The 13,548-nt window shown below is 48.4% G+C and overlaps 2 protein-coding genes across 17 annotated transcripts in view; one reads left to right on the forward strand and one right to left on the reverse strand.

The window, feature by feature from the left end:
• Positions 1-13,548, reverse strand: part of CDH23 (cadherin related 23) — a 521,149-nt gene that overhangs the window by 46,678 nt on the left and 460,923 nt on the right. The window lies entirely within an intron of this gene.
• Positions 7,529-13,548, forward strand: part of VSIR (V-set immunoregulatory receptor) — a 50,033-nt gene continuing 44,013 nt past the window's right edge. For 2 of the 5 annotated variants that reach the window (XM_073353563.1, XM_073353567.1), the window contains exon 1: positions 7,529-7,768. In XM_073353563.1, coding sequence (XP_073209664.1) covers positions 7,684-7,768 — 85 coding nt within the window. In that variant the 5' untranslated portion in view covers positions 7,529-7,683. The other 3 variants (XM_073353562.1, XM_073353568.1, XM_073353566.1) reach the window with 2 other exon arrangements.

Genomic DNA, 13,548 nt, shown 5'->3' on the forward strand with positions numbered 1-13,548 from the left:
AAAGGGATTCTTCCCACTGATGCCTAGACTGCATTCCCTGGAATTTTAGAGTTAAGTCATCCCTGGTCTTCTAAAGTTATTGCATTACAGGCAGACAGACTAAGGGAGAAATGCCAAGGAATTAAGTGTTAGGCTCCACTTTGCTTGGCCAATTAGCTTCGCTAACCTTGTTTGATCCTTGGGCCCAGTTTCTAGGTAACTCCAGCTGATTACTTTAGTCATAATTTTGATATAAAACAAGTGGAACTCATCAATTTTGGCTATATTTTACTTTGAGATTTTGAGCTTGTTTGAACCTGTAATTCAAAATGAAACTCAGACAATAGATGAGGAAATTGCAAATTTAAGAGGATCAAAATCAAATGTTTTCTTGACACGCCGTGAAGCAAAAGCAGCGAGTGCAAAACTTTTGCTCAGACTGGGAACAAGGTGCAGGCCCTTTTTACTCTACAAAAATGGAATGGTGAGGGGTGAGGGGAAAAACAGCAGGGCCCCTTAGAGAGATCATTTTATCTTACTCCAAATACTTAAACAGAAAGAGGACATTAGGTTAAAAAAAAAGTGAAAATGTGACTTGCGTATGCAATGATGTGCAAAGAAGGCAGTTTCCCCAATCTCCACCTTGTAGGAACTGAAGCCATGGCCTGTAATAATATAGCTTTTATCTGATGGATAAGTCAACATGTGGAATACAAAAATTCTAATAAAAGAGAAGGATTTAGGATGTTCTGTCCTTTGAAGCAGAGATTTGCTCTGCCTGTGTAAGGCTCTTCACAAGGGTACCTCATGAACAGTCTAAAGAAAAAACAAACAAACATTCCAAACATACCAACCAACCCAGCAGATCAGGATCCCAGGCAGAGCTGGGAGGATGGTGCTTCCTGTTATGAGTACTTTGCTACCACTGGGGGATGTGATATAGAAGTAGTTCTTTGAGGGGAGAATTAGATTATAAAGTGCTGCGCACCAGCACACAGTGACTGTGCAGCTACTGTTTTCAGACAGCTAAAGAGAAACCTTAGAGAACTCTTGGAGTGGGAAGGGGAAGAAAAGAAACTGACCCTCTCTGACCCTCACAACATCGACAAAACTCAAGTTATCTACACTGAAGGGGGGATTCTGTAAGTGGTTGGACAACAGAGATTTTTAAATGCAAATACTACACGTAATAGGACATGTGTTCTTGACACTACTGTTAAAAGTAGTGAAGGTTGGAGGAGGAGGAAGGGGAGGTTGATTAGTCAGGATTCATTTGCTGTTGTGTATATTTTCCCATTCCTGCTCGCCATCTCAAACCATGCATGAGTTAGGCCTGTTCTCAGTAGGGTACAAGATTTCTCTCCAGGCAAAAAACAAGGGACAGGATTCATTATATTCCGCCCCCCTCCCCCACCAGCATCTTGGCACAGTTTCATTCCAAATGCATTTAGAAGCTTGCCTGGCATGGGGGATGGTCTCTCCTTTACCACTCACCAGTTCACTGTGTCACACAGCCCAGTCATATCTCCTAAACTGAGCAGGGTGACACCTGCATTGTAACATCACCCACAATCGGCACTATGGGCCTATTTTTGGAATAGTGCCATATGATGCATTACAGTGTGATGAGACAACATCAGTATTGCAATGCCGCACTCATAGAGTCTTTGCCCAATGTCTCCTGCCAGAGCCTCCATTGACTTTCACTGTCCAGCTCTCCTTGGGGCTGAATGAGCACTAACCCCTAGACCCTAAGGCCTGACCCATTGACTGCTGTTTGGGAGGCCTGGGTTATTGACTGCTTATTTGTGTAGGCCTCAGTTCCCCTCCCAGTCTGATGGAAATGGAGAAGTTGATAAAGTGGCTCTCCAAGAGCTAGCAACAGCAACAGGCAGTCCAACTCCAGCAGCAACAGCAGCTCCTCCAACAGCTGGGCAACCAACAGCAACAGCTGATTTGGGAATTGGGGGCCCAGCACCGAGATCAACAGCAGCAATGCCTGCAACAGATGGCTGCCATGCTCCTAGCTGTGAGACCAGGCCCCGTGGGACGGGCAATCCAGACAGCCCTCCCCGTTCTTGTGTGCCTGACCAAAATGGGGCCTGATGATGACCCGGATGCCTTTCTGGTCACATTTGAGTGGGTTGCCTCAGTGGCTCCCTGAACAGTGAGCCAGCCTCCTAGCACCGTATTTGACAAGCAACTGAAAAGCACAATCCTCGCCACCCTTGACATTACATCTGATACATTCTGGCAACAGTTCTGCAGAGAGATATACTCCCTGGGGGCCAGACTGCAGATGGTCACGCAGCAGCTGAAGGACACCTGTTGGTGGTGGGTCTAGCCCGAGCAGCACACCAGGGTCAAGGTCACCAAACGGGTGGTCCTGGAGCAATCAATCACATCCTACTGCCACAAGGAAGGGCATTGGTCCTCTGCCTCCAGCTAGAGACCCTGAGCAAAGCAGTCATCTTAATGGAAAACTATGTGGCCACCGAAAGCCCAGTCTGCCCTTACTCTGAGAGCCCAACCCACAGACTTTGCAGCCAAAAGAGGAACAAGCCCCAAATCAAGGAACCTCCAAAGCTGTTGGCTAAGACTGAGTGAGAGTCATACCAACAGACAGGATACCAGGTATTGGCGGCGGTCACCTGGAGTGTCAAGGAGGGCCACAGGGTCCACTGACCTAGTAAGGGAAACCTGGATACCTGGAAGCCCCACCTTCTCGACTAGTTCCAGAGACTGACCCAAGCGGTCAGAAATCAGCCCATGTTTCACCTGCAGCTGCCTCGACCATCTCTGCCGAGGGTGCCCCGTGATGGACTGTGACTTCGGGCAAGTCTGGACCAGTGAGGCTTGTGCTTGGAAACAGCCCTCCAGCAAACTGATGATCCTTGTGGAAATTGAAGGGGTATGGGTCCCCATGCTCGTGGACTTGGGGTGCCAAGTCTCATCCAACGAGACCTCCTCACCACCCCAAATCTGCAATGGGAAGTCATCTGCTTACAATATATCCATCAGGATGTGAAGCTGTACCCCAGTGCCTGGGCCATCATGACAGTGAACGGTGAGACCAGAACCATGACAGTAGGCCTGGCCTCAAGACTGGCCTACCTGGTGATCCTCGTCTGGAGCTGGACGGGATTTATGAAGGTTCTGTGCACTGTGAACCTCAAACCAGGCACACTGGAGCCCACATTCAAGGGGGACCTCCTCAAGGAAACATGGGAGACATCCAGTAATCCAGACACTGACATCGAGGGAGCCTGGGATGGTAAACTTGACATCCCTGACAAGAAGACAGGCCCTGTTCACCAGCATGGGGAGGATCCACCAAACCCGGGAGCTGACTTTGGCTGAAATCAGTGAGAAGACCCTAAGCTCAGTTGGGAGTATGAGCAACTGGCCAGCGTAAATGGGAGGGTCATGGAGCCCCAATGAGAAATGCAGTACCCCTAGGCTGAGCTAAAAGGGACCTGCCTATACCGAGTGGACCATGACCCGCAGATGCAAGAGGCCCAGACCCAGCTGGTACTATCCTGATGCCACAGGCAAACTGTCTTGAAGCTCACCCATGACATCCCCACTGCTGGGCATTTGGGCCACAAAAGGATGTCGGTCTAAATTTTGGCCTGTTTTTTTTGGCCAGGAATCCATTGGGAAGTCAAAGACTTTTGCAGCTCCTGCCCAGAGTGCCAGCTTGTCACTCCACAGGGAGCACTGAAGGCTCTGCTTCTCCCACTACCCATAGTGGGAGTTCCCTTTGAGAGGCTTGCCATGGAGGTGGTGGGAATCCGCGAGAGAACCATGGTCGGTTTTAGGTTCATTCTGATGATCCTGGAGTATGCTACCTGCTTCCCTGAAGCAATCCCACTCTAACACCACAGCCCGGACCATTGCTGTGAAGATACTCAAGGTCTTTGCTTGAGTGGGCCTTCCTTGAGAAATCTTGACAGACCAGGGGATGAACTTCACATGAAAGCTGCTTAAATAAGTCTGCAACCTGTTGGGCATTGAGATGATTTGGATATCTGTTTATCACTTTCAGATGGATGGCTTAGTCAAACACTCAATCAAACCCTCAAGGGCATGCTTTGGAGATTCTCCCCAAGGGAGCTCCACTACTGGGACCAGTTCATCCCCCCTTTGCTACTCGCAGTCCAGGGAGTTCCCCAATTGTTAACCAAGCGCTCTTCATTTGAGCTGCTTTATGGGAGGCAGCCATGGGGAATCCTGAACCTGGTTTGTGAGAAGTGGGAGAAGGCACCTTCCCTGTCGCAAGGTCTCCTGCAGTATGTCCTCTGACTGTGGGATCAACTTGAGAAGGTGTGAACCTTACCATGCGAGAATCTCCACAATGCACAAAAGTCACAGGAGCAGGCTTATAACCAGGAAGCCTGGGGAAAGGGCCTTTGAACCCAGAGATAGGATTCTCCTGTTGCTTCCCTCTGAAGCATCAAAACTGCTTGCCTCAGAACAGGGGCCCTACAATGTTATCGCCCAAGTGGGGCCTGTTAACTACAAAATCTGGCAGCCAGACAAGAGAAAGAAACTAAAGATGTATCATTTGAAGCCCTGATGGGATCGAGAGGGGTCACTGATTGCTCAGTATAGCCCTGAGCCAGAGTTGGGCCCACAGGCCCCAGTCCTGACAGACTCTGAGGAACCTCAAATTGGTGACACCCTGATTCCCAAACAAAGGAAGCAAGTCAGGAGTCTATTCAAAGCATTCCCCAAGACCTTTATGGCTTGGCCAGGACAAACCACCCTTGTGCAGCACATGATCCTGAGAACCCCGGGGGAGATCGTCCAAGAGAACACTTGGCCCCTGACGTGGTGAATGTGAGAGATGGTGGAGAAAGAGGTCTGAGCAATGATAGAACTGGGGGGTGATTACGGAGTCCCAGACTGAGTGGCGTAGCTCCAGTGTTCTGGTCCCTCAGGTTCTGTAGAGACTTTAGGAGGGTGAATGCCATATCAAAGTTCGATACATACCCAATGCCCCAAGTCAATGAATTGCTTGACTAGCTCAGCAAATCTTGCTAGACCCTCACAAAAGGGTACTGGCACATTCCGCTGGCTCCAGCTTCCAAGGAGAAGAGAGCCTTTGCCAACCCAGTGAGACTATACTAATTTATCAGGATGCCCTTCTGGCTCCATGGGGCTCCTTCCACCTTCCAGCAGTTGATGGACCACATCTTATGGCTCCATGGCACCTCTGCCACCATCTACTTGGACAACATGGTCATGTATAGCAGTAACTTGGAGGACCATCTCAACAAGTGGAGGCCATCTTTCGAGCCTTACACACGCCGGACTCATGGTGAATCCCAGCAAATGCAAACTAGGCTGGGAGGAGGCCACCTATCTAGGATACATTCTGGAGCATGGTCAAGTCCACCCCTTGTGGGTAAAGTCCAGGCCCTTCAGACCTATCCACTGCTGCAACCAAGAAAGTTTCCTGGGGTTAGCAGGCTATTACTGCTACTTTGTCCCCAACTTCTCATTGATCCTGGCCCCTTTGACAGAACTTCTGAAGGACAACCCTGATGAGTTCGCTGGACAGCAGACTGTGCTCAAGCCTTCCAGACACTTATGGACCTCCTGTGCCAACAACCCATGCTGTTCAGCACTGACTTCTCTCAGGAGTTCATCCTTCAAACTAATGCCTCAGAAGTGTCTCTGGGAGCAGTCCTCCCCTAAGAAGTCAAGGGAGAATAGCACCCCGTGATTTACATCAGTTGGAAGCTGTTTCCACACAAGTGCAACTACTCCATTATTGAAAAGGAGGCCCTCACTATCAAGTGGGCCGCAGAAGCCCTGCAATAGAGCCCCCTTTCCTCTAGTGACTGATCACTGCATACTGCAAAGAAGACCAAACCGTGGTTAATGAGGTGGCATCTGATCCTCTTACCATATGTCTTCTGAGTTCAACACTGAGCCAGTAAGGCACACAAACATGGATTTCCTTTCCCGGGTGGGAGAAGGTGAATCTCAGTTCCTCGGAGATGGACTTATGGGTGTGTGTGTGTGTATAATGAGGCAGAATGGCCTCATTCTCGCACAGAGGGGGCTAACTCACCCTGTTGGGCTTAGCTAAACCCTCACACGAAGCATGGGGATGGGGACAGAAGTATAAGAGCAGGGCCCTGCAGTTCTGCTGGAGCCAGACGTCCTTCTTAGGGAGCCGAACCGCCAGCACAGCCCATGACCGGCTGTGACGCGTGATGACTCCTTTGAGCCAGCTGCTGCCCCAAGAGATGGAGAGACCCAGAGAGGAAGTGGAGAGTGAGCTGCTTGGTGCAGAGACAAGGAACAAGGCCCCTGATGCGGCAGAACAGGCCCACCAGACGACGGTAAGAAGTAACACAGGGAAACGAGACATTGACTCAGCTGTGGTGCTTGGAAGCAAGGCAGGGACCCCACACTTCCGTGCCAACCCTGTGATGGGATAACCTGTCACTTCCAGGGCACTGGGGTGGGTCGCAGTGGAGCAGGGTGGCCTGGGTCTCCCTACCTCTGGCCCCGCACTCAGAGCTGGATGAGCACTAACCCTAGGCCCAAAGGCCTGAGCCATTGACTGCTCGAATACTCAATCCTTAAGCCTGAAGGACTGATCCACTGACTGTCTGCTCTGCATGTCCCCCTCTCCCCTATCCATGTAACCTGAGCTACCATTTGCTCAGTGACTTGACTGCAAGCCCGGGTGCCTGATAGACCAACCTGGCACGATTCTCCACGGCTGCCAAAGGGGGCCGTCCCTAACCCTGAGACACAGGACCCTTACAGGATCATATAGTATCTCCTGAGGGAAAAAAAAAAACATGATTATGCTAGGAAAGGGTCACGTACCAGGAAAAATGGTGGACTCTGGATTCTGATCCTGAATGAGCCCCTCACACAACTTGTGCTGCAATCAACCCAACTAGAAATTGCATTTTTTAAAAAAGCACAAACGTCACTGAAACCTGGATAGTGCATCTGAGTTGTACTTTCTTGTGAGGAAAAGCATAATTTGAAGTGTCTAACTGGCTACCTCCAAATGTAACAAATCAGCCTCCTGCCACCCTAATCCACTTATTTTAAAACTAGTAACCTATAAATGGAAAACAGAATGAACTGCTGCATTTCACAATTGTGTGCGTGCGCATGTGGCCACCTAATCTCAGTGCATGTGTTTTGTGTGCCATGGAAGTAGACAGCTGAATTTAGCAGTCCCACCCAGTCACAGTCCTCTGTTGATTTCAGGAAACCTGCAGGGATTGGACCATTGTGTTGAGCAGCACAAAGTTTCTTTTCTTTCTCTCAGGTTTCAGAGTAGCAGCCGTGTTAGTCTGTATTCGCAAAAAGAAAAGGAGTACTTGTGGCACCTTAGAGACCAACCAATTTATTTGAGCATAAGTTTTTGTGAGCTACAGCTCACTTCATCAGATGCATCCGATGAAGTGAGCTGTAGCTCACGAAAGCTTATGCTCAAATAAACTGGTTAGTCTCTAAGGTGCTCCTTTTCTTTTTTCTTTCTCTAACCTCATGGGGGTGCTCTCAGCTTCTCTCTCTCAAATTACAGTAGGCATTATCTGAGTGAAATTTCCTGTGTATGCAACTCTCTTGCTCCTTCTGTCTCAGGGTTGCTCTGAGTACGCATGTAAGACACAGGAAAGAAAAATCCTGGAGAAGGGCTAGCTCCAATTTCAGTGAGTGAAGATGGATGTTTACCACAGTCATTCAACGGACAGTGTGTGGAAGGGCTGGGTGCTGCCAATCGCTCTCTACTTGGCTTTCTACCAAGGTAAAGTCAGGTTGGTTTTTCTCTCCCCAAAAAGGAGAGGAAAGGAAAACCTAATTTGCTATCCACTTTTTGTATTCACCCTCTTTTTGTTTGATCAGAAGTCAAAAGAATTTCAGCTTAGGTAGATATGTTATTTACTTTCTCACCTTCCTCCCTGCATTAAGGTTCAAGGGAGATTTCTCAAAGACTCTTAAGGAAGGGGCTCTCTTCTGGGGATGGCTAAAGAGTGCTGTTTGTGTGGGAGTAAGAAGAGGACCTGCTGTGTTTTTTAAATTCTGCTTTCCTGCAATTATTGTCCTCCCTTTTCCTTCACTTTGAACTAATTTGTGCATCAGAATAAAGCCAAGTCATAAACGAAACAGCAGCACTGGTCCCATAAAGGGATATTGAGAATGTGCAAAGATGCAGGGCTAGATTATTTTCTATTTGCTGCTTAACCCCAGCTCTTTTGGAGGTGTAAGCACAGCACATTTGTCCTGGGTTCTAGGTGAATAGAGTCTTTCATTATTAACATAGTGGCAGATAGAGGCAGTTTGTTTGAGTTCAAAGAAGACCATCTTTGTAGTCTATAGAGATGCTCATCTTTGCTGTCAAGACTGTGCATGTGTTTGTGTGCACACACTCCGAAGCTGTCACTTCTGCCTGCTTCTCTGGGCATATAGGACACCAACCAGGATAGACTTTGCATTGATCTATTAACTGGGTGCTCCCCAGTTTTCAGAAACTGAGCTGTCGAGAGATCACTCTCGGGCTCTGAAGTTTTCCCTTCTCCAATAGTCTTGAGTATTTCCAGATAAGTTGGTTACCAGCCAAGCTGCCAGCCTTCAGCTGGTGCTTTGGTGCCCTCAGCTGGCCTCGAATCAGGGTCACTTATCTCATGCGTGATGTCTCACGGCCTTTGCTGAATACAGAGAAGAGTTTTGTAATTGGGGCTTCTGATGTTGGCAAGTAAAAGTTGCTCAGTGAAAATTAAAGACAGAACAGGTTAACAAATAAAGGGCTAGAAGCTGAAAATGGGAAGGAGTGGGGTTCTATAATGATGCCTGAAACTGCGGGGAAATGATTATGTGGGACATGATGCTCTGATCCTAACACACGCTCCCTGCTCTGTTGCTGCCAATGTAACCTAAGGAAAAATCCATCCTGACTCCAAATCTGGCAATCAGCTTAACACTGGGCAGCCACAAATGTTTGTTTAATATAAAGAAGAAAAAAATCTCGTGTTCCCCCCGCAACACACACCTCATCTCCCATTTCCTGGTTACTGGCTAGCAGATTTACTGATGGCTGTGGTGTGTGAAGGGAGAAATCTGCCACAAAATAGGTCTTTTTAGTCAGACAATAATTGCTAAGAAAAACTCCTATGGTTTAGGATGATAAATAACTGTTGTTATTGTTGTTTCTGCATGCCACACACCAGAGCCCCCTTGCATCCCTCTCATTCCCCTCTGTAAACTCTCTGTGTCACCCTCCCATCCCCCTCTATTTCAAGGGATCTCTGCACTGCCACCCCTTCTCTTATGCTAGGGACTCTGTGTGTCCCCCAATTCTCCTCTCCCTGCCATACCAGGGTCCCCAATTTTCCTTCCAGGAACTCTGTGTGTATTCTCTTCCCCCCACCCCCTTATTTCTTTTCTTTCTGTCTGGGAGATAAGTCATTCAGAGAGTCAACATTTTAAAACTGTATTGGAAAGAAGGGCAGAGCTGAGATGGGGTACTTTTATGCTGGGAGGTGTTAAAATCTGCCATCAGCTGGTTCTTTGATCTACAGACAAACTCAGAAATGACACTGAGTTGAGTGCAAGACTTTGCTTTGATCAGCCAAAAAAGTCAAAATCCAGAAACTTCATGCAGCTGGCTGGAAATTGATCAGATACTGGCACACATCAGTAAATGCAAGATCAGGCCACAGAGTTGCCATGCTTTTTAGCTCCGAACTATGCCAGTCAGACCAGTGGAGTGCTGGGATGTGGATGGGAGTGTAACACAGAACATGCAGGAGACTCGGATTCAGGAGTAGAGCTGGCAGATGTCAGAAAGGTGAGGAACACGATCTCTAGCCAACTTTCTAATTGCACAAAACTGAACACACTTGCCCCTCCCCCCTGCCCACCCCTTCCCTGATGCCCTGCCCTGACTCACTCCAGCCCCACTCCCTCCATCGCTTGCTCCCCACAACCGTTACTCACTTTCATTGGGCTGGGGCAGGGGGTTGTGGTATGGGAGGGGGTGAGGGCTCCAGCAGTGGGTGCGGGCTCTGGGGTAGGGCCAGAAATTAGGGATTCAGGAGGGGGCTCCACATTGGGGCAGGGGGTTGTGGTGTGGGACGGGGTGCAGGCTCTGGCTGGGAGTGTGGGCTCTGGGATGGGCTGGGGATTATGGGTTTGGGGTGCAGGAGGGGGCTCTGGGATGTGGTCAAGGGGTTTAGAGTATGGGAGGGGACTCCGGGCTGGGGCAGGGGGTTGGGGAGCAGGAGAGGGTGCAGGGTGTGGGAGAAAATTTGAGTGCGAGGGGGATTCCGACCTGGGGCACAGGGTTGGGATGTGAGTGCGAGGTCTGGGAGTGAGTTTGGGTGTGGGAGGGGGTTCTGATCTGGGGCAGGGGGTTCAGGGTGCAGGGTTTGGGAGAGAGTTAGGGTGCGGGAGGGGGTTCTGACCTGGGGCAGGGGGTTCAGGGTGCGGGCTCCAGTTGGGCGGCGCTTACCTCAGCCAACTCCCGGTTGGTGGCACAGCAGGGTTAAGGCAGGCTCCCTGCCTGCCCTGGCTCTCAGAAGCAGCCGGCATGTCCGGCCCCTTGGCTGGAGGCACGGCCAGGTGGCTCTGCACGGTACGCACTGCCCATGACCCACCCCCGCAGCTCCCATTGGCTGCAGTTCCTGGGGCTGCGGGTGAGGGCAGCATGCGGCACTTCCCTGATTTTCCCTGTGCCTAGGGGCTGGGCATGCTGGCTGCTTCCAGGGAGCTATGCAGGGTCAGGGCAGGCAGGGAGCCTCCTGTGTGGCGACGACCGGACTTTAAATGGCCCGGTCAGTGGTGCTGACCGAAGTAGCCGGGGTCTCTTTTCAACCAGGTGTTCCGGTTGAAAACTGGATGCCTGGCAACCCCTAGTGCTGCAGGCAGAGGAATCTCTATAGATGAAATAAAACATTTTTGACTGGGCAAAGATAAAAGAATTTGCTGGAGCCAGCCAAGAATGGTGTGGAAATCTCCATCCTCACTCCAACTCAGCCAATATTGCTCCTGATTTGAAGCAGCCAAAAGCTAGTTCAGTCTTCAGGACCTGCGCTCTCCAACAGTCATGGCAAAGCACTTCAGTCCTGACCTGCAGTTTCATTTGCTGACTCATTTCAACTAATGGGACTGAACCATGTAAATAACCTGGAAGGAGTGCTTAATGACAGACTGAGTTACCATTGAGGTCACAACGCAGCACCAAATGGGCACTGTGTGGAAATCAGACTTTTTCCGTGTTCCGGTTTCCTCATTGTTACCAAAAATCAATGGGCTTCTCCCCCAATGACACCTAGAATGTTCCCTGACATTCTGGAATTAATTGGACTTTTCCTTTAAAACTTTTCTCATTACAGACAGACAAGTGACACTGAGTTGAGTGTTAGACCTCACTTTGCTCAGCCAATAAGCTGAGCAGTCTGTACAGTGCCCAGCATGCTTGGGACCTGTTTCTGATAGGGGATTCTGGGTGTTAATACAGTACCAGTAATAATGTTACCCTGGTGAAAGAGGGATGGTTGCCCTTGTGCAAATTGCCAATTGCACCTTCCTCTGAACACATTTACATGGATAGTTAAGCAATCAAACAAAGATTTTCAAAGCTCAACAAAAATTAAAACTAGCCCTTGATTCCAACATAACATTTCTTACCTGTACCCCTAAGGCAGTGGTTCTCAACCTAATTACCATTGTGGGCTGCATATGTAGCTCTCTACGTGTTATGTGGGCCACATCCATACAATATCTATATACTATCTGTATGGCCCTGAGGATGTTGCATGGGCCACAGCTATGTGCTGATTGGGCCACAGGTTGAAAACCACGGCTCTAAGGTAACCTTTCTGCTGTTCACACTCTGGGCATGGCCCTTCAGAGCACAGACATCCTATCTTGGGCTCAGGTGCTTGGGAGGCCCCTGCAAACACTGTTCTTTCAAAGGTGTGTCATGCCAACAGTCAGGCCTCCTGCAATCCAGTATTAGTAGCGCCCTGCCAGGCATTCAGGCATTCTGCACAGAACAGATTAGTGGAAGGGCAGGTTGCAGAGCATTGGTTGGGACAGGAATGGACCTGGAGTGTCCATCGCTCTGTGGGTGAGAATAGGGGGAACCGAGAGAGATCACCCAACTGATGGTACCCTGTGCTACTAAAGGGGGTGAAGATAGCACTACACAAGGGGCAGAGAGTGGGGGGGTCTCCAGGGTAGTGAAGCTCTGCTTATAGTGTCTTGTGTAGATTAAAATGCACTTTACTGTGGGCCTGGTCCAAAGCTCACTGAAATCAAGGAGAATATTTCAAATGTCTTCAGTGGGTTTTGGATTAAGCTCTAAGTGAGGAATTCACTTTTGTTAGCCATCTAGGATATTGGAGCTAAACATCAGGTCGCGTTTAAGGTAATATGCTAATTCAAGTTTATTATTATTTGTCTTTGGTAGTGCTCATGATGGGCTGGATGCTTTTCAGACAGATGAGAAGAGATAGTCCCTGTCCTGAGGGGATGCCAGTATAAGGGCTTGTTTATAGAGCCCTGCAAATCTGCAGATATCTGTGGACCATATTTGCAGGTCACATGTGGATACAAATTTTGTATCTGTGCAGGGCTTTACTTGTTTATACAAACAGGGCACAGCAAGCAGCAATCTACCCTGACCCAGCCTGCCACACAGTAAGTGAGTGCCCTTGTGGACTCTGCTGCCATGCACTAAAACTTCCATTGTGCACTTTATTTGACTCGTGTTTCAAAGTGGGCTAGATTAAAGCACACAACAGAACTTTTAGTGTGTGGCAGCAGAATTCCCAAAGGCAGTCAGTGCACGGTATGCTAGAACAAGGCAGATTTACACCCTAGCTTGCTGTGCCTTAATTTCATACAGACAAGCCATAAGAACAGACAGAGCTTAGAGGAAGATGGTCAGCGATGCAACCCTATGCTCTGGGTGTCCCTAAACCTCCAACTGCCAGAAGCTGGGACTGGATGACAAGGGATGGATCACTCAAAATTGGCCTGTTCTGTTCCTTCTCTCTGAAGCATCTAGCACTGGCCACTGTCAGAGACAGAATACTGGGCTCAGTGAACCACTGGTCTGACCCAGCCTGGCCATTCTTATATTCTAATGGAAAAGGAATCTCTGTCTAGAGCCAAGCAAAGAACATTTTTTTTTGGTTTGCTGGCAATTTAAAAATGTCCAAAAAATTTCAGGGTGGACAGAAAATGAAATTAATTGAAAAGTTTTAAACATGTAATTCAGATGAAATGGAACATTTTGTCTGCCTGAAATGAAATATTTTGTTTCATTTTAGAGCATTTTTAAATGTTTGACATTTAAAAAAATAAAATTACTGGAAATTTTGAAAGAAAAGCTAGTGTCAAACCAAAAAATTACAGGTTTGTTTCAAAAATTTCAAAATGAGACATTTAGATTTTGGGGGATCTTTTATAGGGTTTTTTACTTGAATAATTTGGTAAAGCCAACATGAAATTCACAAAACATTTTCATGTAACTGAATCTGCACTTTTTGCTGAAAAAATAGGGTTGGTCACAAAATTTTG

Source organism: Lepidochelys kempii, chromosome 7 (assembly GCF_965140265.1).
Source record: "Lepidochelys kempii isolate rLepKem1 chromosome 7, rLepKem1.hap2, whole genome shotgun sequence".
NCBI lineage: Eukaryota > Metazoa > Chordata > Testudines > Cheloniidae > Lepidochelys > Lepidochelys kempii.